The 25,131-nt window shown below is 48.3% G+C and overlaps 1 protein-coding gene across 1 annotated transcript in view; it reads left to right on the top strand.

Moving 5' to 3' along the window:
- Positions 1–5,308: 5,308 nt before the first annotated feature.
- Positions 5,309–25,131, top strand: part of SH2D3A (SH2 domain containing 3A) — a 31,233-nt gene continuing 11,410 nt past the window's right edge. Inside the window, exons 1-5 of the mRNA XM_080988148.1 lie at positions 5,309–5,621; positions 17,654–17,820; positions 20,477–20,590; positions 22,060–22,475; positions 23,198–23,295. Coding sequence (XP_080844274.1) covers positions 17,815–17,820; positions 20,477–20,590; positions 22,060–22,475; positions 23,198–23,295 — 634 coding nt within the window. The 5' untranslated portion in view covers positions 5,309–5,621; positions 17,654–17,814. The remainder of the gene's footprint in view (positions 5,622–17,653; positions 17,821–20,476; positions 20,591–22,059; positions 22,476–23,197; positions 23,296–25,131) is intronic.

Below are 25,131 nucleotides of genomic sequence, written 5' to 3'. Positions count from 1 at the left end.
CCTCGGGTTAAGTACTTAATTCGTTCCGGAGGTCCGTGCTTAACCTGAAACTGTTCTTAACCTAAAGCACCACTTTAGCTAATGGGGCCTCCTGCTGCCGCCGTGCTGCCGGAGAATGATTTCTGTTCTCATCCTGAAGCAAAGTTCTTAACCCGAGGTAATATTTCTCGGTTACCGGAGTCTGTAACCTGAAGCGTATGTAACCTGAAGCTTACGTAACCTGAAGCGTATGTAACCCGAGGTACCACTGTACTTGGAACTCGCGAAGCTAACAGATGTATTAAGAGACAAATCTAATACAACAGTTAAGAAAGAATAGGATCATTTAAATAACTACCTTATGAATCAAGGTTCAGCACCTAAGATCTGGTTGTGCCTAGAATAACACTGCAAAAGCAATAGTGTCCTGATACCAAGATGAGGAACCAATTGAAATACAGGATAGTATCTTTACTAAGAACAATGAACTGTTGTGGTATTGGTGGAAGTCTTTATTTGTTGTTTTGTAGATAGTTTTGTATGTAGTTCTCTGTGTTTTAATTTAAGAATCTGTTTGTAAAATATTAGTCTAACAATGAGTGATTTACTGTTATCCTAGTTATATATCCATATATATCCATATATATTCTTCCCCCCTTTTCTTCTCTTTTATACTTCTTTCTTTTTTCTTCTATAATTTTACTTTTCCTTATTAATTTTTTTTATTTATTTACTTAATCTGTTTGACGACTGTAAATTTTGTTCTAATTGTTTGTGTATACAACATAATTCAATAAAAAAGAAAAAGAAAAGAAAACAGCAAGACCTCAGAGCCTAGAGCATGGGTAGGTAAACTACGGCCCGGGGGCTAGATCCAGCCCAATCGTCTTCTAAATCCAGCCCGTGGACGGTCCGGGAGTCAGCGTGTTTTTACAAGAGTAGAATGTGTGCTTTTATTTAAATTGCATCTCTGGGTTATTTGTGGGGCATAGGAATTCATTCATTATTATTTTTTCAAAATATAGTCTGGCCCCCAAGGTCTGAGGGACAGTGGACCGGCCCCTTGCTGGAAAAGTTTGCTGACCCCTGCCTTGGAGTGTCAGAACTGGAGCATTGCTCTCTAACCAAACTTCCCCCTTTTACCAAATGCACCCACAAGAGGTCGTTTTGCTCCATAAAATGCAATCTTGGCAGCTGGCAATAAACCAGCTTCATCCACTTAATCTGGGATCTGCAAATGGCCTGTAGCTTCAGCTGACATTCACATTTTTCTGCTTACAGGACACAGCTGGGCAACCAATGTCGCTACTTGGAACAGCAGTATTTTCAGGGGCACTGGGGGAGGGGCTGAATGTGGGGGCTCCAGCCAGCATTCTGGATGGTGCAGTGCAACTGCTTTGGGTAGCAACCTCCCCCCCCCCCAAAAAAAACCCCTGAGGCTGTGCTGTGTTCTTGCTGCATTTCACAGAACAAATACATAATTTGTTGCTCATAAGTCAAGCTCAGAAGAGTGGTCCACGAGTTTGAAAAGAGCTTTTGTGCCATCTAAACCAATCCTAACCTTTTCCAGAAAAAAACAACAACTTACTGCTGTGTTCCCACCCAGCCACCTGTGGAATAAGCCTGGCAAATATGCAAATACAATTTATAGTATTTTATTGCCTACCCTTACTTCCACTGCATTTATAGGATGGAAACTGAAGCAAGGTGAATTGTGTAAAGCCCTACAATAAGTCCATGGGAACGGAAAGCCCCTAGGCTTCCAAATTATTGATTATTTATTCATTTTAGACAATTAATATACTGCTTAACATGGAAGTTAGGTCTCCCTAGCCACTCAGACTCTCCTGTCAAAATTATCAAGTTATCGATTTCTCCACTCCTTTGTGAGCTTTCTGCCTTCCTAAACTACTTTTCCCTTTTATTGCCAAAATCTGCATACTTAAGTGTTCTTTGAGATTTGGTTTTAATTGGATATTGCCTTAAGCATCCAGTTTCTGACCTGAGAAGGAGTCTCTTGGTATTTTAAGAAGAAAAGGTGGAAATTAACAATGGACAATGGTCAAGTACAGCTATGAGGCTCTAGACTGCGGTGGTTTATAAGTGGCTCTTCATAGCACACAATATTGCTGAATAGTCTTTTAGTTGCTATTCTGATTTATTGATCTCTATGTATTGTCCGTGGCAGCTTTTAAAAAAAATAGTCGCTTTGGCTGTGAATTGCTTTTGGGTATTGCTTTAAATAGAAAAGCACTCTATGAATATTTGAAACAAATAAATAATAAAAGATGCAGCCCCCCCCCCCGGGTTGATAAAAAATGTATTGAAAATAAGTAAAAAAATTATTGCAATCAGCTGCTCAGCTTACCAAAGACTGGGTTCAGTTCTACCTCCCCACTCCATACCAAACAGCTGATTTAGCAGGATTTCTCCTTTTGAAAAACAGCCTCAGCGGAAATGTGAGCTGCGCTTAACGTGAATGTGTACCTCATGTTCAAGAATTATTCAGATCTGACCTGCAATGGGTGGTTGTTTGGGTGAGATCAAAAGATCACCTTCCTTTTGGTAGTTCCTGATAAAGCAGCAAGATCTTACTGAAGCCTTCAATACAGCAATGTATACCAGAGTTTAAGAAAAATATTCTAAGTATTCAGGCAAAGACATTCTCTAGGACTGAGTCATCAGAGCGAAGTATTCAAAACACAAGAGGATGCAATAGCTTGAAAGGGCAAGATGGGAGTGAATCAGTATTTGTGATAGCACTGGCATATGTGAAAGTGGGCTGGGTTCAACCAGAACCAGGACCAGTAAGAACTACTGCTGTGTTTCTAGGTTCAAACACTAGGCATGCAGTGGCCCGTTTGAGCAGATCTCAGCTTTGACGAGCTGGGGAATACTTCGTATCCTTGTAAGGTGGGAAGCTGAGCTCTTGTTCTGGTCAATCTTTAATATTTACTTTTTCATCAGTTTGAGGAATATATTATTATACACAGCAGAGGTTTTCAACCTTTTTGAGTCCACGGCTCCCTTGACCAAATCCATTCTTCCTGCGGCACCCCTGTGAGGCTCAGGAGCCCAGTTATGCCACCCATTGCCTGCAAAGCTGGCAGCTTATCACCCCTTTTCGAACACCCTCTCTTGGCAGCCTGGCAGTCTCCTCTCCTTGGGAGTCCTCTGGGCAGCCGCTTCTGGTCTCTGAGCTGTCCCTCCTGCCCCAAAGAGAGATGCCTCCTCACACTGCCTCACAGGGGCCTGGGAAGAGGATGCCCCCAGCCTTAGTGGCCCAATGAAGACCGGCCAAAGGTGAACGTGAGGCCAGCACCTTACCTGGGGAGGCAGCAGCGGGCGCTGTCAGGCCTGCATGGTGGAAAGGCTCCCTTTCAGCACTGGGCACTCAGCTCCCAGGCAGGGTTCACAAGGCCAGTGTGGCACCTTTCTGCCTGGCCTCCCTCTTGTCTGTCCATTCCCGACAGCAAGGGCTGGTGGACTGGCTGGGCTCCCTCGCCCACTTGCTTACTCTGAGGCTGCTTCAGCTCCTGGCAACCAGCACCCCCTGGCCAGCCCCAAAGGGACCATTTGCTTGGGGAGCTTGTAGCCAGGGCTGCTGCAACAAACAGCTGTGCAAGCCTTTGGGAGGCTGAGATGGGAGAGGGCATCAGAGGGAAGGGAAGAGGAACAGAGGCCAGTGCTGCCAGCGGCACTCCTGACCACCATTCAAGGCACCCCAGGCCTTAGAACAGGGGTTTTCTACCAGTGTGTCGTGACCAGGGTGTCTTGCCCATAGAGGCAAGTGGCGTGGAACGCCGGGGCGCCAAGTTCTGGAGGGTGCCAGGGAAGAGGGAAGAGGCGGGTTTTTTTAATATATATTTTTTAAAAAACACCTTTTAATTCTGTGATCTGAAACATACTTGCTAGGGAGTAAGGCCCAAGGAAGTTCTTAGACTGCAATTCTCTATACAGTGACCTGGGAGTAAGTCCCATTGAATCCAGTAGTCTGAGAAGTCTGCATAGACATGTATAGGATTGCAGTTAGGCTGCAATCCTATGCAGCAGCATCTCCCAGCCTGGTATCCTCTAGAGGTATATTCTAAAACACCTGGAAGGCATCAGATTGGGGATGGCTGCTATGCAGTATGTACACTTCCCTGGGAATAAGACCCATTGCATTTGTATTTATTTTATTCTCCTTGGTTTCCCCCAGACCCTTGGTCATCTTGGTAGCCCGCCTCTGCACACATTCCAGCTTGTCAGCATCCTTCCTAAATTCGGATCGAGGGAGGTAATAGTACCACTCTCTTTTGCCTTGGTCAGACCACACCTGAAATACTGTGTCCGGTTCTGGGCACCACAATTTAGGAAGGATACTGACAAATACAAGTATGTGAAGCGTAGGAGCCAACTCTTAGGGGCAGTGCCAGATTTACGTACTGTATAAGCTAAACAAGTTTATAGCTTAGGGCCCCACTCTTTTGAGGCCCCCCAAAAAAATTAAAGGAAAAAACTGGATGTACATTTCCAAAATATAGGATAAAAGACAAATAAAATAAAACCTACAATTATTATTTCATGTTATAGCAAGTTTCTAGAAACTAGATTTTGAGTCTTTGTAAACTGTGTTTCCAAAGGAACTTTTGTTATTGCCACTGTGTTTGCATTAAGTTTGTTATGAATAAAAAAATCATTTTAAGTTAGAGCTTAATAATTATTTCACTACTAATATATTTCTTCATTGTATTTCACTATTAATAAACTTCTTCTTAATTGTATTTCAGTTCAACAATTTGATAAAAGATTTTGTTATGTGCAAATGGCTTTAGATACCTATTAGGTCCATAAATGACCATATAGCATATATTCAACACAATAAAACAGCGACAATTTGTTGTTGACAAAGGAGAGCTGGACATATAAAGGGCCCCATTACCTTCAGTAGCTGAGAGCCTCATCAAACCTAAATCCGGCCCTGCCTAGGGGCTGAGGTCCCTTCGGGTGCAGGTCCCCCCCCCAAAAAAGTTGATTGGCATTGCCATTCCAATAGTGCGCGAGCGCGCGCTGCGTCTTGCGATCGATTATGCCGGGCGGGGTTTACCTGCCCCCCCCGCACTATTTTACTCAAGTTCATTCCATAATTGTGAAGCATAACTAAGAGGTCCCCCCCCCCCGGCGGAGGGACATTCCAGGCCCCTTTCCGCGGCTCCGCGCCTTCCTATCGCGCCCAGGAGCGCAGCGCACACTGCGCGCGCCGGGGAGTCGCCAGCGTGTTTGCCGCTTCGGACAGACCCGGCGAGGTCTGGAGGAGAGCAGTCGCCCGGGTTCAGCAGGTGGCGAGGTCGGAAGCCGAGGCGCGCCCGGGGAAGCCCCTCCCCGGCTGCAGGTAGCCGCGGGGAGGAGGCAGCAGGCGCGGCTCGACGGCGAGCAGGAACGACGAGCGCGGCGCCCGGGCCTCGCGTGGAGTCGCTGCGCGGTCGTAATCGCTTCCAAGAGAGCTCGGCGGGAACCGGGAAGCCGCCGCCGGGCTGCCTCGGGGCGGGGAGTTCCGCGGTCCCCACCTTTGAAAAGGTGGGGCTTGCCTGGGAGCCGCGCTCCTTCGGTGGCGCCTTACTCCTCCTCGCCGCCGGCCTCACCCACCCGAAGGAGGAAAGGTACGTCTCTGGGTTTCTTTTTGTTTAGTGAAGGGTCGGAGGTTTAGGCTTCTGGGCCGCCTGTCCTTTTCCAGGCGCAGAAAACGGAGCTGGCTCTCTGCTACCATAGATGGGCTTCGGCGGAGCTGCGCGCGGGCGGCCGCGTTTCCTTTCCCACCGAGCGCGCCGTTTCCTGGTCTCCGGACTTGGGAGGGGAACTTCGCGGCTGGACTCGCCGCCGTGCAGTGCCGGATTTACGTATAAGTTAAGCTATGGCTTAGGGCCCCACTCTCTTGGGCCCCCCCAAAAAAAACTTAAAGAAAAAAAAACCCTGTATGTACATTTCCAAAATATAAGATAAAAACAAATAAAACAAATAAAATAAAACCTACATACAGCAACAGTGTTTTAATATACTTCTTAATTGTATTTCAGTTCAACAATTGCTTTGATAAAATATGTATTTTGTTCTGTGCAGATGGCTTTAGGGTTAGGGTCCATAAATTACCATAAATTACTATTAGGTCCATAAATTACCATATAGCATATATTCAACACAAAAAACAGCGACAATTTGTTGTTGACAAAGGATAACTGGACATATAAAGGGCCCCATTACCTTCAGTAGCTGAGGGGCTCATCAAACCTAAATCCGGCCCTGCCGCCGTGGGGTTTCCGTGTGCCAAAATCCAGCTTTCGTTTTTGGTCAGAGTTGTGGAGCAGTATCCTTACCTGATATTGCAAGGTGGGCGTGTTTGTGTGTGTATGTGTGTCCCTCTGTCCCGTCCCCCCCCCAACACAACACCAAGCCGAACTCCACACACAAAGTTATCACCAACTGCGCAACTTTTGCAGGTTGAAGGGAATTGGACAACATTCAGAAACTGCTAGTAATGATATGGCCCCGAGTTCGCCCCATGGCATAGTTGAGTAGAGTGGATTTTAAATTGGCATCCCACTTTCTCAGTAAGAAACGCTGAGCTCAAAAGTGGCACACAGGAATCTGAGAATTGTAGAGCTGGAAGAACACTGCAAACACTGTAATATCAAACACAGTAGGTAAAGGTAAAAGGTAAAGGACCCCTGGATGGTTAAGTCTAGTCAAAGGTGAGTAGGGGGTTTGTGGTGCTCATCTCTCTTTCAGGCCGAGGGAGCTGGCGTTTATCCGCAGATAGTTTTCCGGGTCACGTGGCCAGCATGACTAAACTGCTTCTGGCACAGCGGAACACCGTGATGGAAGCCAGAGCGCACGGAAACACCATTTACCTTCCTGCCACAGTGGTACCGATTTACCTACTTGCATTGGTGTGCTTTCAAACTGCTAGGTTGGCAGGAGCTGGGACAGAGCAACGGGAGCTCACTCCGTCGCAGGGATTCAGACCGCCAGCCTTCCAATCGGCAAGCCCAAGAGGCTCAGTGGTGTAGACCACAGTGCCACCCACATATGTAAAGCAAACAACAACAACAACATCCCATTCATCAACACAATCCATACAATTCACTAAAGTCATAATAACTCACAGTATTGCCAGGATACTTCCTAATCACGTGGAACCTTCCCCATAACTACAAAAAATGAACTGGCTGTTGGTTATAAAATGCATTCGTTGTACATGAATTATAGACACTTACACAGACCTAGAGATGTAAAAAAACATTTCGGGAGGGGTAGGCAAGTTCATTGAATCAGTGGTGGCTGGTCAAGCTTCCATTGGCAGTTCCCTCACTGCGAGAAGTGAGGTTACAGGGAACCAGGCAGAGGGCCTTCTCAGTAGTGGCACCCGCCCTGTGGAACACCCTCCCATCAGATATCAAGGAAATAAACAACTATCTGACTTTTAGAAGACATCTGAAGGCAGCCCTGTTTAGGGGAGTTTTTAAGGTGTGATCTTTTATCATGTTTTTAATATTCGGTTGGGCGCCGCCCAGAGTGGCTGGGGAAACACAACCAGATGGGCAGGGTATAAATAAATTATTATTATTAAGAAGAAATAATAATCGAGTGAGTGCCTTTCCCTCATCTGCAAGAAATCCCAACCAGTTGAGTCTGGGACCTGAGGCCTTTCTAGGTCTGAGAGTGTGATTTGCAGACAGACTCTTAGTCTTTGGTGACTCCTTCCCTTCTAGGAATCAAAGGCATGACTCTGGTCTGACTGGAGTGGCTCTCAGTTTTTAAGGGGAAGCTGAGAGCTAAAGCTGAACAAGATCCTCATCCTCCTGGGAAAAAGTGACAAGTGAGGTGCGGCAGGGTTCTGTCCTGGGCCCATGGTTGGTCAATGTCTTTATGCATGACTTGGAGGAGGGCGATCAGAATGATCAAGGGTGTGGAAACAAGCCTTATGAGGAATGGTTGAGGAAGTTAGGTATGTTTAGCCTGAAGAAGATGAGACTGAGAGGAGATATGACAGCCGTCTTCAAATATCTAAAGGGAAGAAGAGGGAACAAGCTTGTTTTCTCCTGCTCTGGAGGGTAGGAGACAAACTAATGGCCTCAAGTTACAAGAAAGGAGATTCTGACTAAACATCAGGAAGAACTTTCTGACAGAAAGAGCTGTTCGACAGTGGAACAGACTCATCCGGGAGTCGGAAGGTTGTGGACTCCCCTTCATTGGAGGTTGAATGGCCATCTGTCGTGAATGCTTGAGTTGAGCTTCCTGCATTGCAGGGGGTTGGACTAGATGTCCCTCGCAGTCCCTTTCAACTCTGCAGTTCTATGATTCCAAGGAAGAATATTTGTGGCCAGTGGGTAAAGGTAAAGGGACCCCTGACCATTAGGTCCAGTCACAGACGACTCTGGGGTTGCGGGCTCATCTCACTTTACTCGCTTTACAGCTTCTGGGTCATGTGGCCAGCATGACTAAGCTGCTTCTGGCGAACTAGAGCAGCGCACAGAAATGCCGTTTACCTTCCCACTGGAGCGGTACCTATTTATCTACTTGCACTTTGACATGCTTTCGAACTGCTAGGTTGGCAGGAGCAGGGACCGAGCGACAGGAGCTCACCCCGTCGTGGGGATTTGAACTGCCGACCTTCTGAACAGCAAGCCCTAGGCTCTGTGGTTTAACCCCCAGCGCCACCCGTGTTAATTTATATCAGTGAAGTGGCACAGTTTGTGTCGGGAACCTTATTCAGCTAGCCGCAATCAGGGCCGTGACCGCAATGAACCGTGGAACGACTGAGATAATAAATAACGAAATTGGGGAAGTGTCTTCTCTTTCATGCTTCTGCCTTGTCAAGAAGAAGAAATGACTCATGGTGCTCTTAAGACGATGACACCCCAAACCCTCCTGTTATGAGGTGTGGGAACTTAGAATCATAGAAACCCAAGCTTTTTCAGGCCACCCTCCCCCACCTTGCTTCCATAAACTCATCTGCATGCAGTGCTCCTTAACATATAAAAACAATATTTCAGAATGGAAGTTTGCACAACCCACTCAGGAAGATAATAACGCAGTAAAATTCAAAACAGTGACAATCAGTTGCACATTTATTCAAAATTCAATTTAAACTAGTTAGTTTGATTAATTCAGCAGTGTTAATGAACTTGATCCAGTGATGCCAGCTTTTCAGAGGCTGATGGGCAATGACACCTCCAGGGCCCCCTGCCTCTCACTTGCCTCTTTCCCCCCCCCGGAACACCACCCCCCCACTTTGGGAACCACTGTTTTCGCCTCTGCAAGGCCCTCTAGTTGAGGTGGCTGCGGTTTGGCGGTATAATTAGCTATTTGCTATTTATGGTCAGGCCCCTGCCTTAAAAGGATCCTCATTTAAATGCGACACTGGGAGGCTAGAAGGGAAAGGAAACTGAGGAAGAATATGCAGTTACATAGGCTTCGTTACAATGGGAGCTTTTGTCAATCGGAAGAGCAGAGTAAAATGCTTTAAATTAATAAATGTGACATTAGGGGGCTGTGCCAAAGGCTTCACAGAGAAATTGTGCTTTGCGGAGGGATTAGAAAGAAGGAAGAGAGGTGGACTTATTGTGTAGGTGTTCTGGGAGGTAGTACTAGGCATAGAGGGCAGCGTCTTTTGAGGCAGCAAGGGGACCTTGGAGAGCTGAGAGTGGGCAAGCAAAGGTCAGGGATGTATCTGGACGTTTCATTGATCCATTCATTGATTCATTCATTCAGAAGGGCTCCCAGAGGAACTTACACACACACACAACAGAGCACCTGAGGTTATAGGAAGGATGGCTCTCTTTTCCTTGTCTTCAGGATAGATTCTTTAAGAGTTGGAATGGAACCCAAGGGTCATTTAGTCCCAACCCCCTGCAATGCAGGGATCAAACTGCAGGGCTGGCTTGGTATGGTTGGATCTCCATCGGGGGGTCCGCGTGAAGCTGTAAGCACTGCTGTGGCTATTTTCAGTGTCTGGTGATCTGGGGTGCTACTCTGGGGCACTCAGTAAAAGGTAAAGGGACCCCTGACCATTAGGTCCAGTCGTGGCCAACTCTGGGGTTGCAGTGCTCATCTCACTTTATTGGCCGAGGGAGCCGGCAGACAGCTTCCTGGGTCATGTGGCCAGCATGACTAAGCCGCTTCTGGCGAACCGGAGCAGTGCACGGAAACGCCATTTACCTTCCCGCCGAAGCGGTACCTATTTATCTACTTGCACTTTGATGTGTTTTCAAACTGCTAAGTTGGCAGGAGCAGGGACTGAGCAACAGGAGCTCACCCCATTGCGGAGATTCAAACCACCGACCTTCTGATCGGCAAGTCCTAGGCTCTGTGGTTTAACCCACTGCGCCACCCGCGTCCCGGGGCACTCAGTAACCTTCTCTTTTGAAGACACGGAAGATTTCAGTTGGGGGGTGTATTGGTGAGAGAGTGAGTGAGTTAGGGAGTTCTGGGTGTATTCAAACAGGTTTTGTTGTGGTTATGTATCAGCTGTGCCTGATGTGGAAATCTACAGGATGGTAGATTTTAAGTGCTCTCCAGGAAAAAGCACACCTGGCCTGACACTGTCTGTCTGTCTGTCTGTCTGTCTGTGCCTCTGGCCATCCTCCCTAAGTCAAGCTGCTTTTGCAAGGATTTCCAAAGCTGTTGCTTGTGTGGGTCCTGTGCTGGGAACAATGCACGAAAAGCTTGAGGGGGGGGGAAGGGGAAGCACCCACTGGATGGGAGCATTTCCTCTCTATTGTGTGGCTCACCCTGGCCTCTTTCTGTGTTGATTCTGACCAGCTGGTGGAGCTGACTGTTGTGCCTTTTAGCTTGGCAGTGGCAAAGTTGGCTGTGCATGTGCACATGGTGGTGTGTGTACATGTGAGGAGGGGGTCTTGATTTTGGATTCCTTTATTCACATCTGTCTGTTAGTGACAGACTCCTGGATAACTTTATTCTGAGATCAGAGCAAGGTAGGCAAGCTAGATGCACCATTCCCCCTTCCCCATCTCGTGTCTTCCTTTTTGGTTTGTAAGGAGGCATCCCTTCCAACCAGGGCGCAGGGCCATTTAATTCAGTTGTTTTCTCCCTAGCATTCCAGGTTGATGCCTCAGGTTTGCTTGTGAGTTTATTTTGGCTGGAGCCATTCTTGCTGAATCAAATTACAGTGGTACCTCGGGTTACATACGCTTCAGGTTACAGTCTCCGCTAACCCAGAAATAGTTAAGAACTTTGCTTCAGGATGAGAACAGAAATCGTGCTCCGGCGGCGTGGCGGCAGCGGAAGGCCCCATTAGCTAAAGTGGTGCTTCAGGTTAAGAACAGTTTCAGGTTAAGTCCGGACCTCCAGAATGAATTAAGTACTTAACCTGAGGTACCACTGTAGACAGAAAGAGTCAATTCTGCCACCTTCACCATGTCTGTTGAAGCAAAAGAACCATTCCCAGTATCTGCTGCAAGCCTCTTATGTTTTTTCCTCATTCTCTTTTTTAAATATACATTTTTATTAGTTTTTTTAACATATCATTTCCAACAATCATTTAACATAGCTCCTTATCTTATACAATATTTTAGACTTCCGTCAACAACCTCTGAAGATTTTCTGTTCTTTATCACTTGTTCTACATTTCTTAATTTCTCTATTACTTTTAATTATCATTAACTAATAATTCTCTTCATAGTCTTCCTTGCAATATTTTACATAGTCCTCCATACAGAACTTCTTGCAGTCCTATTAGTGTAATCTGTTTATTACAATTGCTTTTCAGATAGTTCAAATATTTACTCCAGTCTTCTAAGAATCTCTGGTCCCGTAGGTGTGATGGGACGATGAGCTGCTTGTGCGTAAAATCCAAGTCCCTCAGAGTTTGGTCAAGTTTGCAAACCTCTGTCTGTAACGGAGCCCCTTAAACATGGCTCTGTCAGTCGCTTGCAGATTCCGACAGTGGTTGCTTTCGGAATCGCTTCCAACATAAAAGCTCCTTAACGGAAACACGTCTTCTGGACTCTCTGCGTGACAGTTTCCGGCGAGGAGTGGGTGTCCCTACAGGAGGTCCTGAAACCTCCCCACTGTTTTCGCTGGAAGTGTCTCGGAGCCATCCCTCCTGCTCACTTTCCCTCAGCTCAGCTCTTCTCCCCCTACTGGTTCCCTCTTCAGCTGCTGAGTCTCTCCCAACCTGTGTGAGCCCTTCCACCTCCCTTCCTTCCGATGGCAGTTCCCTGACATCCACCTCCCCTCCAGGGCCCCCTTCACCCCCTCCCGCCCCCTCCTCTATGGGCGGTGAGGAGGCAAAACCCCGGAAGGAACTTCCTTCACCTTCCGATGTCTCGAACACTTCTCTCCACCTGTTGCGGTTCCTGGTCTCGAAGTACTCCTCCTCCTCAGAGTCCATCTCCCCTTCCCCTTCCGAATCCGTGAATCCTTCCAACTCCTCCTCCTCATCGGTGGTCCCAATGTATTCCCTCCGGAACCTCTCCACAGGCTGAGGTTTCCTTGGGAACCTTTGATGGAACGTTTCTATCAATACCTCATCATTGATATCTTCTGCCATTACCCAAGTGTTTTCTGACTCCGGTTCTCCTTCCCACGCTACCAAATACTCCACCTGATCCCCCTTCCACCTGGCGTCGAGGATTTCTGCCACATGGCTGCTGCATTCCCTTTCTTCTATGATCGGTCCCCGAGTGGACATCCCTTCTCGTCCCCCCTCATACGGTGACAGTAACGACCTGTGAAATACTGGGTGCAGTTTCATGTGGTTGGGTAACCGGAGCCTGAAAGCCACTGGGTTGACTTGTTGAATGACCTCAAAGGGACCCAACCTCCTGGGTCTTAATTTCTTACAACCTCCTTTGAACGGCAACCCTTGGGTTGACAGCCACACCCGATCTCCCACCCTTATGGTTTCACCTTCCCTTCGGTTCTTGTCTGCCTGCCTCTTGTATTCTTCCTTCGCCCTTTCTAAGTTGAGTTGGAGCTGACGATGGATTGCTTCCATTTCTTCTACAAAATGCTCGGCTGCCGGGACGCTCCATCTCTCCCCTTCTCCCCCTGGGAATGCCCTGGGATGACACCCATAATTAGCCAAGAAGGGGCTCATCCCTGTGGACACATTCTCTGCATTGTTGTAGGCAAATTCCGCCAGTGCCAACTTCTCTACCCAGTCATTCTCTCTGTCATTGACATAACACCTCAGGTATTGCTGGAGGACACCGTTTGCTCTTTCCGCCTGCCCGTTGGTTTCAGGGTGCCGGGCAGTCGAAAAGTTGACCTCCACCTGCAGTAAGCTCATGAGCTTCCTCCAGAACCTGGAAGTAAATTGTTTTCCCCTGTCTGAGACCACCCTCAATGGCACTCCGTGCAACCTAAAAATGTGTTCTACAAATAACTTCGCTGTCTCTTCTGCCGTGACTGCATGCGAACAGGCTACAAAGTGGCACATCTTTGTTAGTAGGTCTACCACCACCATGATGGCTGTTTTCCCCTTGGACTTCGGCAGATCAGTCATAAAATCTATCGACACTGCCTCCCAAGGTCGTTCTGGGGTTGGTAAGGGTTCTAATAGCCCCGCCGGCGCCCGCCTCTCCCCTTTGGCTCGCTGGCATTGCTCACACCCTCTTACATACTCCCGTACATCTTCCCTCACCTTAGGCCACCAAAATTCCCTGGTGACCAACCACATGGTTTTGTGTTGTCCAAAATGCCCCGCCGTGGGGCTGTCGTGCAACTGCTTGAGTACCCTCCCCCTTAAGTCTCCTTCGGGGATATACAGTGCCCCTTTGTAATACAACGCTCCATTTCTTTCCTCAAAACCCCCTGGTTCCTCTCCCTCACCCCTAAGACCTCTGAGCTTATTCTGGGCATATTCATCATTCTCTGTTTCCTCTACCAGTTCTCTTTGCCCCACCAATGCCGCCCCACACACCCAGCGGTCCTCTGGGATGACATGTCTCTCTTCGGGTCCCCCCTCCCCTTCCAAATATTCAGGTTTGCGTGAGAGAGCGTCCGCCCTAACATTTTCTGGACCTGGCACATAACAAATTTCAAAGTGAAATTTGGAGAACTCCTGGGCCCATCGCACTTGCCGTTGGTTGAGCACTCGTGCCGTTCTCCAATACTCTAAGTTCTTGTGGTCCGTGCACACTTGCACCTTATGTTGTGCCCCAATTAATAAATGCCTCCATCTCCTGAACGCTTCATGAATGGCAAGTAGTTCTCGGTCATACACCGTGTAGTTCCTCTCAGATTTGTTCAGCTTTCGCAAAAAAAAGGCACACGGTCTCCACTCTGACTCCTCCTTCCCAGGCTGCAGAAGCACCGCCCCCACAGCCCGGTCTGATGCGTCCGTCTCCACTCGCATCGGTTTTTGTAAATCCACATGCAGGAGCTGTTCTTCCGAAGCGAACGCCCTTTTCAGTTCCTCAAAAGCTCGCTCCGCCTCCGCCGTCCAAACGAATTTCCTCTTACTGCTGAGACAGTCCGTAATGGGAGCCGTCAAGTGGGCAAAATTTCTGATGAACTTCCGATAGAAGTTTCCAAATCCAAGGAATCTTTGCACATCCTTCCTTGTTTTCGGTGTTTTCCATTCCAGTACCGCTTGGACCTTGCCAGGATCCATGGCCAATCCCTTGTCCGACAAGCGGTACCCCAGGAATTCCACCTCCTTGGCATGAAACTGACACTTCTCTAGCTTCACCCACAGCTGATTGGCTTGCAGTCTGCCCAACACTTCCCTGACGTCTTTTACATGCTGCTCCTCAGTCTCTGAATATACTAACACGTCATCTAAGAAGGCCACACAATTCTTGTAAAGCAAAGGCCCCAGGACGTGGTTCATAAACGATTGAAAGCACGCGGAGCCTGCTTGTAGGCCGAAGGGCATAACTAAATATTCAAATGCCCCCAAAGGGGTGAACATGGTGGTTTTCCATTCATCCCCCTTCCTTATTCGTATCAGGTTGTACGCCCCCCTCAGGTCCAGTTTAGTAAAAATCTTTCCCTTCCTGACCCTTGTCAAAATGTCATCAATTCTGGGCATCGGGAAAGTCACTGGTTCTGACACTGCATTTAAGGCCCTGAAGTCCACAACAAGCCTGGGTTTGTCCGTGTTTTTTTTGTCCACAAAAAACACTGGGCTGCCCCCCACCGCCCTGGACTCTCTGATGAACCCTCTCTTCAGGTTCTTGTCAATGAACTCCCTTAGCTCCTGCATCTCTCTGTCTGACATGGCGTACAGCTTGCCTACAGGGAGCTGTGCCCCAGGGAGTAAATTGATTTGACAGTCAAAGGGCCTATGTGGGGGTAGTTTGTCTGCCTCCCTCTCGCTGAAGACGTTGCTCAGGTCGGCGTATTGTTGGGGAACCTTCCCCTTCTCCGTTACTTCCGTCCCTGCTAGAGTGGCTCTGGCCCCTCCTTGAGCCTCCCGCTCTTTGCAGTGTTCTAGACAATGTGCTGACCCAAAGGAGACCACTCTCTGATGCCAGCCCACTAGCGGATCATGTAACGCTAGCCAGCTCATCCCCAAAATAATGGGAGCTCCTCCCAAGGTAGCCACATTAAACGCTATTAGCTCAGTGTGTCTTGCTACCCTCATTATCATTGGGACGGTCTGCTGGCTGACTTCTCCTCCCAGCAGCTCCCTTCCATCGATCGTGGTCACCTGCAAAGTGTTACTTAAAGGGATAGTCTGTATCTGGTGCTCAGCAGCAAACTCCTTACTCATGAAATTGCAGGAGCTGCCTGAGTCCAATAGCGCCTTTATCTTTAGTGGGTGTCCGTTAGGCAGCTCTAGTAACACCTCTATCACTAGGGCGGGTTTAGGAGGTTCCGGCGTGGGCACTTTCACTGCTCTTTGGCCTGGCTGCTGTGCCCCGACGGTGGCAGCCAGGCGTTGGCTTTTACTTGCTCCGGTACCTTTTCCTCCCTCTCCCCAACAGCTCCTGCCATTCCTTGCCATTCCTTTCTTTGGGGGCAGACTCTGGCAAAATGACCTGGCTGTTGGCAGAGATAACATTTCTTGGCGCCCTTTCCCTCCTTCTTCCGCTCTTCACTGGGCGCGCGCTGTTCCAATTTCCATCGGCTCTCCCGGCGGGAACGGTGGCTCTGGAATCTCTGGAATGCGAAGCTGCCTCCAACGTTCCCCCTTCCCTTCCCGCCTCTCCAAGGCTCTCGCCTCTTGGCGCGCTCCTATGGTCAGCGCTGATTTGGTCAGCTGGTCCATAGACTCCGCCCTGGGCGCCCGGGAAAGTTCATCCTTTACCGCCGAAGCAAGCCCTTCTTCAAAGAGCATTTGAATGGGTTCCGCCGATAGATCCCACCCCAATTTATGGATCAACATGGTAAACTCAGTCCAGTACTCACGCACAGATCGGCACCCCTGTTTGCACGCCATTAACTGTCTGCGTACCACTCCCTGCTCAATATCGCTGGAAAACATCAAATCCATTGCACGAAAAAACTTCCTCGTATCCTTCAGGATGTCATTGTTTGTTGCCATCAGGGGCCTCACCCAGTCTTTCGCCCCCTTTTCGAGATGCCCAATCACAAAAGCCACCCGCGATTCCTCGTCGGGAAAGTCATCAAACTGCAGATTAAGGGCATATTGCATCTCTGTCCTAAAGGCATGATAGTCCTTGGCCTCCCCCCCAAACTTCTGCACCAATCCTGGCAACTTTCTGGCAAGCGGGGTGGTTTTCCCCTTCTCTGCATCTTGAGCCCTCCTCTCCTCGAGCCTCGCCGTCTGCATCGCTAGCTGGACCTCCAACGCCTGGTACCTTTCCTCCAGGCTTGGACCCGCTCCAGCTCCTGCTTCTCCGGTTCCGGCTGGGTTGCTCATGATGCCTTCTCCTGCACAAGCTGCTCACGGAGACTGTCGGAATGCTGTGATGGGACGATGAGCTGCTTGTGCGTAAAATCCAAGTCCCTCAGAGTTTGGTCAAGTTTGCAAACCTCTGTCTGTAACGGAGCCCCTTAAACATGGCTCTGTCAGTCGCTTGCAGATTCCGACAGTGGTTGCTTTCGGAATCGCTTCCAACATAAAAGCTCCTTAACGGAAACACGTCTTCTGGACTCTCTGCGTGACAGTTTCCGGCGAGGAGTGGGTGTCCCTACAGGAGGTCCTGAAACCTCCCCACTGTTTTCGCTGGAAGTGTCTCGGAGCCATCCCTCCTGCTCACTTTCCCTCAGCTCAGCTCTTCTCCCCCTACTGGTTCCCTCTTCAGCTGCTGAGTCTCTCCCAACCTGTGTGAGCCCTTCCACCTCCCTTCCTTCCGATGGCAGTTCCCTGACAGTAGGTTTCGAATCCTTCCTGTTAATTTATCTAATTCTGCATAGTCCATTAATTTCATTTGCCATTATTTTTCCATCGGTAATTCTTCTTGCTTCCATTTTCCTCATTCTCTTTACTCCACTTACTCAAGTCTTCCTTGCATGAGGTGAAATTGTACCGATCCTCTGGAATTTCTTTTTTTTTTTAATCTTCTTTTAAGCCAGTGTGTTAATCTCTCTCTCTCTCTCTCTCCCCCACGCCCCTTGAGGTGGATGAGTTCAGAGGGGACTTCTGGTTGTATGTGACACACTTTTGTGACATCGGTTTCCTCCCCCTCAGTGAGTTTGTAACCTCAGTCTTGTCATCACCTTTCCTGCCCCTTTAAAAGGAAGTGTGTTTTTTATGCAGGCTGTAGAGTCAGTGGCGGCAGGCTGGAAGGCAGTTCAGAAGCTGGTGAATGGGGAACCGGTCAGAAGTCATTTTCCGTGCAAATTGTCAATGTTTCTGGAGGAGATAGAGACACATCTACCACTGGAGAAGTTGTTTCCTCAACAAGCCATTATTAGGAGATGATGGTATGTCACACTTTCTACTTATTTATTGCCTTTTTAAATGCATTCCTCAAGAAAAATCCAGGGAAAGTGTTTGGATGGTACCTTTCAGTGTGAGTTAAGCTCCCTTTCTGCTAGAAAATGCGGGACTCAAAACTGTTCGGCTATGAGCTTCTGTATCTGAATAGGGAGAATAGAGCATGGGTAGGCAAACTAAGGCCCGGGGGCCAGATCCGGCCCAATCACCTTCTAAATCCGGCCCGCGGATGGTCCAAGAATCAGCGTGTTTTTACATGAGTAGAATGTGTCCTTTTATTTAAAATGCATCTCTGGTTTATTTGTGGGGCATAGGAATTCATTCACTCCCCCCCACTAAAAAAAAAGTCTGGCCCCCAACAAGGTCTGAGGGACAGTGGACCAACCGGCCCCCTGCTGAAAAAGTTTGCTGACCCCTGTTTTAATGTGTTGTAAATGGCTTTGAGATTTTTTTCCCTTTAAAATATAAAGCAGTATAGAAATAAAATTAATAATAATAACAGTAAGTTCCATTGCAAAAAACCTGCCTAGAGATTCTGTTGTGCCGACCGTAGCCCAGGTTTAAGAGGTGCCATTTGGCGATTAGCTTATATACCTGAGTTTCTAACACTGGTCAAGGGTGGGGAGGAGGCTGTCAATGCCTGCAAATCCCAGCGCTTTACTTCCAAGTAAGAGAGAGTGCAGATACAATGAAGCCCATTTAATTGGGTTTGAGGGTGGGGCAGCATCAGAGTCCCCCCGCACTGTTGCATTCTTGGAAGCAGAAACACTCTAATCGAGCTTCTAATTCAGGTGGTATAATGGGGGCACCCAGCTAGAATGTTGCTCAGAGTGGAAATGTTTAGGAGACTTTTGAAAATGCACTTTCTGGCTGGGTTGGCGACTCTTTTTCCCCGGTCAGAACGGAACGGTCTTTCAGATTCCTATGAACAATGGCGCTACTGATCATGGCCGTGCAGCCTTAAGATTGAGAGGCGATTTTAGCTGGAAAATGTTGACCAGCTTGTCGGGCAAGGGATTCATGTCATGCCTTTTTGGCTTCCGTTTCTTCACCTGCGCTGAGCCTGCTTCTGAAGACAGCACTGCTTTTATTTTCCAACACTCCTTTCCTGTTAATGGTTAATTCCATCCCTAGGCAAACAACTCCAGAAGGAGAAAGTGCTTGTTTCTTTCTGGTAGGTTGTCATGGCTCCAGGGTGCTGCTGGCTGTTATCTCTCCCCCCCCACCTGCTCCTGCAGGGCCAACCCAAGGAGTTTACCTGTCCCAAGCAGGTGCCCTGTGAAATGGAGGGGATAGGAGTGCACCCCTTTTACTTCTTGCAACATTGCAGAGCATGTTGGCATCACAACTATGAATATGTACACTGTGTTTGGTCCTGTGATAGGAATTTTGAGGTCTTAGATACATGTTAAAATGTTCCTAAGTATACTAACGAAGCACGTACATAGATCAGCACAGGAAGACCGACCTGAAGTCATTTTGATTCCTAAACTGAGCAAATGTTTTCTCTGCAAGGTCAAAGTGGAAAAGCCTCCCCATTGTCTTTTCCTTCACAAATCCTGTCTTAAGGGTATGTCTGTGTTTGAATAGGGTGTGAGCCTGTGACATGGCCCAGGAACTAAGTATTTAGCGTTACAAAAGACTGGCCAGGCTCCCCAGGCAATCCAATCAAGTAACCTGCCAGACAGGAGATAAACAATGACAGCAGAAAAACAACATTCAAATTTCTGTTTTAAGACCGCCTTTTCTGTGATGTAGGTATGATGTATCTGAGGGGTGGTCTTAGGTTACACCCCTTCTGTGATGTACGTATGATGTTTCTGGGGGTGGTCTTGTTCTACAGGGTGGCAATTTCAAAAGTTTTTATAAGGCCTTGGACGCCATTTTTCTGGGTTCCTCCTCCTCTCCTGCGGGTGAGGGGAGCACCCTGTTGCAACAGATCAATAAAGATCAAGCTTACTAGCTGCTTTGCTTCTCAATTTTCTCTGGTTGGCCTCTGTTATTTTCTCCTACCACTAGGGAACCTATGTAAGGACTCTATATGGGCTCTTGGATACCCCATAGGGGAAAAGGGCAATTTTTGTTTACAACAGTCCACTGTCTTCTGTAATGCTTTTCCCCCATTTATATCCCACAAGAGTTCAAGATGGTGCAGCTGATTCTCCCCCTCATTTAATCCCCACATCAACCCTGTGTGGTAGGCTCGACAGAGACATAAGAAAGTTACTGGCCCAAGGCCACCCACTGAGCTCCAAGGCTGAGTGGATCTGCCGGTCCTAGTTTGGGCACTTGAACCAATATGCACTGCTGGAATCTACTTATGCAGGCAACTCTCAACTTAGGCAGGGGTTGGCAGGCAAAGCCAAAATTGTGTATAGTCAAAACACATTGCGTTCAAGGGTGGTGAGATTGCCAAAGTCTTTTTTACCCGCTTTTGACCCCCTTTTTAATATTTTTTTTAAGATGAATGCGCACAAGTTTTAAATGCACGTAAGCTACGAGTTACCTGGACTAACATTGCAGACTATTTATGTTGTACTGTACATCAATATTTTCTTATACACAGCTTAGCAGCTGTTTTATGTCTTGTGCCCCTTGCCTGGTTAACGCCTTCTCCTTCTTTCTTGCTCCACATCTGTGCAGAAGAATATGGAACTGGTTGGTGAGAAGCTGAGGAAGGAGCTGGAAGAGGAGTTGAAACTGGACCCTGAGCAACTTCGCAGCCACGCCTGGTACCACGGCTGTCTGCCACGGCAGGTAATAGCTCACGGATACTGTGGCGGTGAGCAGGAGGAGAACTTAACAATGCTTTCCTGGGACTGTCTCTCAACTCTCGGAAAGTGTAGAAATCTGCCGGTGGTACCCCAAACTGTTCTGAATGGCGAAGGTCTGCTTCTCCCGATGTATTCGTGATTACTTGTGCCATTTCTCTCCCGTCCATCAACTAAGTCCTCTGCGTTGGTTCACAGCTGAAGGAAACAATAACATGCAGTAGAAAATGTAGTGGAATTCAGCACGATGGTATTACTCTTAATGCCTGTCCTGCTCAACGCAAAGCCCTTTACAAAGCTACCTTAATCCTCTTTGCCTCTTTCGGAAGTTTGGACAAAGAGGAGGAGCTGTTTCAGCACAGAGAGCAGGCACAGTGGTGGTGAAATCATAGATGAAGATGGTTCTGTGTCTCCAAAGTGTGCGGAAGCTGCAAATTCCATGTCCTCTCAAAGGGGGGGGGGGGGAGATCATAGGATTGTAGAGTTAGAAGGGACCCAAACAGCCACCCAGTACAACGCCCTATAAAATCTCTTCCCGCTGTGGATTCCCTATGGCAGAGGTTTTCAATCTTTGGCAGCCTCTCTCCCTCTTCCAGACACCCTCCCTTGTGGAGGGTTCCTCCAGCCTTCTCTCCACTCTCCTTAGGAGTCCTCTTGGCAGCCACTGCTGCCGCCCCTGGTCTGTGAGCTGCCCCCCCCGCCCCAAAGAGAGGTGTCTCCCAGAGGCACCATTCGCCTGCGGAGCTTATAGCTGGGATGCTGCAACAAACAGCTGTGCAGGTCTTTGGGAGGCAGAGACATGCAAGAGGGCATCAGAGGAGGGAGGGAAAGAAAGAGGGACAGAGGCCAGTGTTGCCCATGGCAGCACTGACCATCATTCAAGGCACCTCAGGGTGCCACGGCACACTGGTTGAAAACCACTGCCCTATGGGCTCATTGCGTTCAGTAGCTGCAAGCTTCTCTCCTTTAATAGTTGTCCAGAAGGGAAGAGTTTTGAAGGGTGCATATTATATCTGGCCCAGAAGAGAGATTGATGTAGCTGTCAAAGGTATGAGTGTCCTATAGCAGATATGGTCTCCTGCCGATGGACTTGCAGTACCTCTCCACACTGACTCCTTGGATCCTGCTAGACAACCCTCCTTTCTTGCTACAGTGGTACCTCGGGTTACAGACACTTCAGATTAAAGACGCCACTAACCCAGAAATAGTACCTCGGGTTAAGAACTTTGCTTTAGGATGAGAACAGAAATTGCGCGGTGGTGGGAGGCCCCATTAGCTAAAGTGGTACCTCAGGTTAAGAACAGTTTCAGGTTAAGAATGGACCTCCGGAACGAATTAAGTTCTTAACCCGGGGTACCACTGTACACTGTTTTTGCTCCTGATCTCCTCGGCCACCTCCAACCGCAAACTAAGTTCCTCTATCTCTCTCCCCCTCGTTTTCCTTTCTGGCCTTAGGAGGCAGAGTCTCTGCTGCAGGACGACGGAGAGTTCCTCATTCGTGACTCACGGTCCAGCTCTGGCGACTACGTCCTGTCGTGCCACTGGGGCGGCCAGGCCCTGCACTTCAAGATCATCCGCGTGGTGCTGCGCCCCCGGAAGGGCTATTCCCGCACCCTCTTCCAGTTTGAGCAGGAGCAGTTTGACAACGTGCCCGCCCTGGTGCGCTTTTACGTGGGCAATCAGAAGGCCATCTCGGACGCCTCGGGAGCCGTGGTGTCCCGGCCTGTCAACAGGAGCGTGCCCCTCCGCTGGCTGAAGGAGCGGTACAGCGACACTGGCCAACCCCCGGGGCCAGGCAGGGTGCCCCTTCGGCGCTTCAGCTTCCGTGCAGCCGCAGATGCGGAGGAGACGGGAGATGGGAGCTTGCTTCGGTGAGCAAACAATTACTGTGGGAGCTTTGTCTTGGGGGAGGTTGCGATGGTGGGCATGGCATGGCTTTCTTGTGGTGCAAATCTAAGCCAGTGCCTAATGGGACTCCCAAATCCCATTCCCAGCCAGCATGACCAATGGTTACGGGCAGGGCTCCCCCCCCCCAACTGGAACTCAGTTCCAGCATCTCTCAGGCGAGTTCTGGCACCTCTCAAGTGGACAACATTGCCATTCTAAGAGAACGAAGGAGTTGTTCATGGTGAGTTCCAGCACCTCTTTTTCTAGAAAAATAGTACTGGTTAGGGGTGAATGATCGGTGTTGTAGTTCAACGACATCTGGAGAGCCACAAGTTCCCGTGATTTAAGCAGGCCAACTAGGAGGAAGCACAACTTTTAGACCTACGTCTAAATAGCTGCGAGCAATTCCCTGGTCTCGTTCAGATGTAATGCCAAACCATAGTTCAGTGCTTCAGAGGGCCTTGGGCTCCCTCCTCCCCTCCCTTCTATCCAAGTATGAGATAAACATGTGAATTGACCTGCCTTGCGTTGTGGCTCTTGAAGCCGCATCAGTGTGATGTCCATTTGTATGTGAGTCTAAGCATTATCTGGCAGCTGGTCCACACATTCAAGTGGCTTTTCTGCAGGTTTTTGAAAGGCGGCATTGGTGGGCTGGAATGGGTTGGTCAGCCAGTCATTTCCCTCTTATCCGCCTCCCCCACCCCAGGACAAAAGATCGAAGTGGAAGTGACCCCAGTAGTCTAGACCAGTTGGATCGGAAGCCGTCCTTGCATGGTGCCCAGTCGGACAGCAATTTGCTGACAGGTGAGTGACGTGGAGATGGCAGGCTCAATATCAGCTTCTGTTTGTAATGCTGGAGGTGGGTAAGCAATGGTAAAAGTTCAGTGCAGTTATTACTAGACTTAAAAGAGGCAAGCTGTTAAGTTTTCATCAGCTTTCTGGGATGTTTTCCACTGTCCAGGTGTTCTTGGGCTTGTTGATCAGAAGGTCAGCAGTTTGAATCCGCTCGATTAGGTGAGCTCCTGTTGTTTTGTCCCAGCTTCTGCCAACCTAGTAGTTTGAAAGCACACCAGCGCAAGTAGATAGATAGGTACTGCTGTGGCTGGAAGGTAAATGGCGTTTCCGTGTGCTCTGGCACTCGTCACAGTGTCCCACTGCACCAGAAGCGGATTAGCCATGCTGGCCACATGACCTGGAAAGCTGTCTGTGGACAAACGCCAGCTCCCTCAGCCTGAAGTGAGATGCACGCCGCAACCCTGTAGTCGCCTTTGACTGGACTTATCTGTCCAGGAGTCCTTAACCTCTTTACCTTCTGTCATCCAGCTTGAAAATAGACATGATGTTTCACTTTTTATTTTTTCATGCGAAAGGAGAGATTTTTATTCTGTTCAAAAATCATGGAATTTACCAATGAAAAAAGAACAACACAACAAGGTCCTACTTTAATGGGTTAAGAGCAGTAACAACAACAACAACAACAACAAATCCAAACCACACTTCAGAACCAGAGTAAATCATGGATAGTTTCTCCTAGGTTGTAAATTGTGGGATTTTGAAGAACAGACCTCCTTGGGTTGTTTTGCTTATTTATTTAGAAGAGGTATATGAGGACAGCAGTTGTTGCTGTTGGAATGGGTGCCAATTGAGAAGGACAGCTGGGTCACAGAATCATAGAATTTTAGAGTTGGAAGGCACCCTGGGGTCATCTAGTCCAACCCCCTGAGATGCAGGAATCTTTTGCCCAACGACCCTAAGATTAAGAGTCTCATGCTCTACTGACTGGGAAAAGCAGTGGGCACTGTTTCAGCTCTACGATAACCCAGATTTGGATACAGTGGTGCCCCGCAAGACGAATGCCTCGCAAGACGGAAAACCCGCTAGACGAAAGGGTTTTCCGTTTTGGAGGTGCTTCGCAAAGCGAATTTCCTATGGGCTTACTTCGCAAGACGAAAATGTCTTGCGAGTTCCTGCGGGTTTTTTCCCCCTTTTTCCCAAGCCGCTAAGCCGCTTATCAGCTGAGCCGCTAAGCCGCTAAGCCGCTTAACAGCTGATCGCTAAGCCGCTTATCAGCTGATCCGCCAAGCCGCTTAACAGCTGATCCGTTAAGCCACTAAGCCGCTTATCAGCTGATCCACTAAGCCCACTAATCCGCTAAACCGCTAATGGGCTTGCTTCGCAAGACGAAAAAACCACAAGACGAAGAGACTCGTGGAACGGATTCTTTTCATCTTGCGAGGCACCACTGTATTTGAATATCAGCATCATTGGCCAATGACTAATACGATGACCTGGGTTTGATGGGCTTAATTTGAGAGTTGGAGCTTACTGCCTGTCAGGCTGCAGAGGAACCAACCCCCACGGCCGGTTGCCAGGAACCAGGGTGGATTTGATTTAAATCAAATCGATTTAAATCACTAGTCAGTAAGACTTCGAAATACATAGACAGATAATTATGAAATTATTGTGAGATTTAATAAGTTAACTTTATATTTGGAAAACTTTTCTGCTGTACTTTATTGGAAGGAGAAAAACAACCATTTCCTTAATAACAATTTAAACAATTTATTTAACTAAAACAATAACATTACAGCATATGTATCCATGTTTGTTAATTGATGTGGTTAAACAGTTTGTTTTTTT

This window comes from Podarcis pityusensis (genome assembly GCF_964106645.2).
Source record: "Podarcis pityusensis genome assembly, chromosome: 17".
In the NCBI taxonomy this organism is placed as follows: Eukaryota; Metazoa; Chordata; class Lepidosauria; order Squamata; family Lacertidae; genus Podarcis; species Podarcis pityusensis.
The sequence above is the reverse complement of the archived record's forward strand: the minus strand, read 5'-3'. Positions and strand labels throughout refer to the sequence as shown.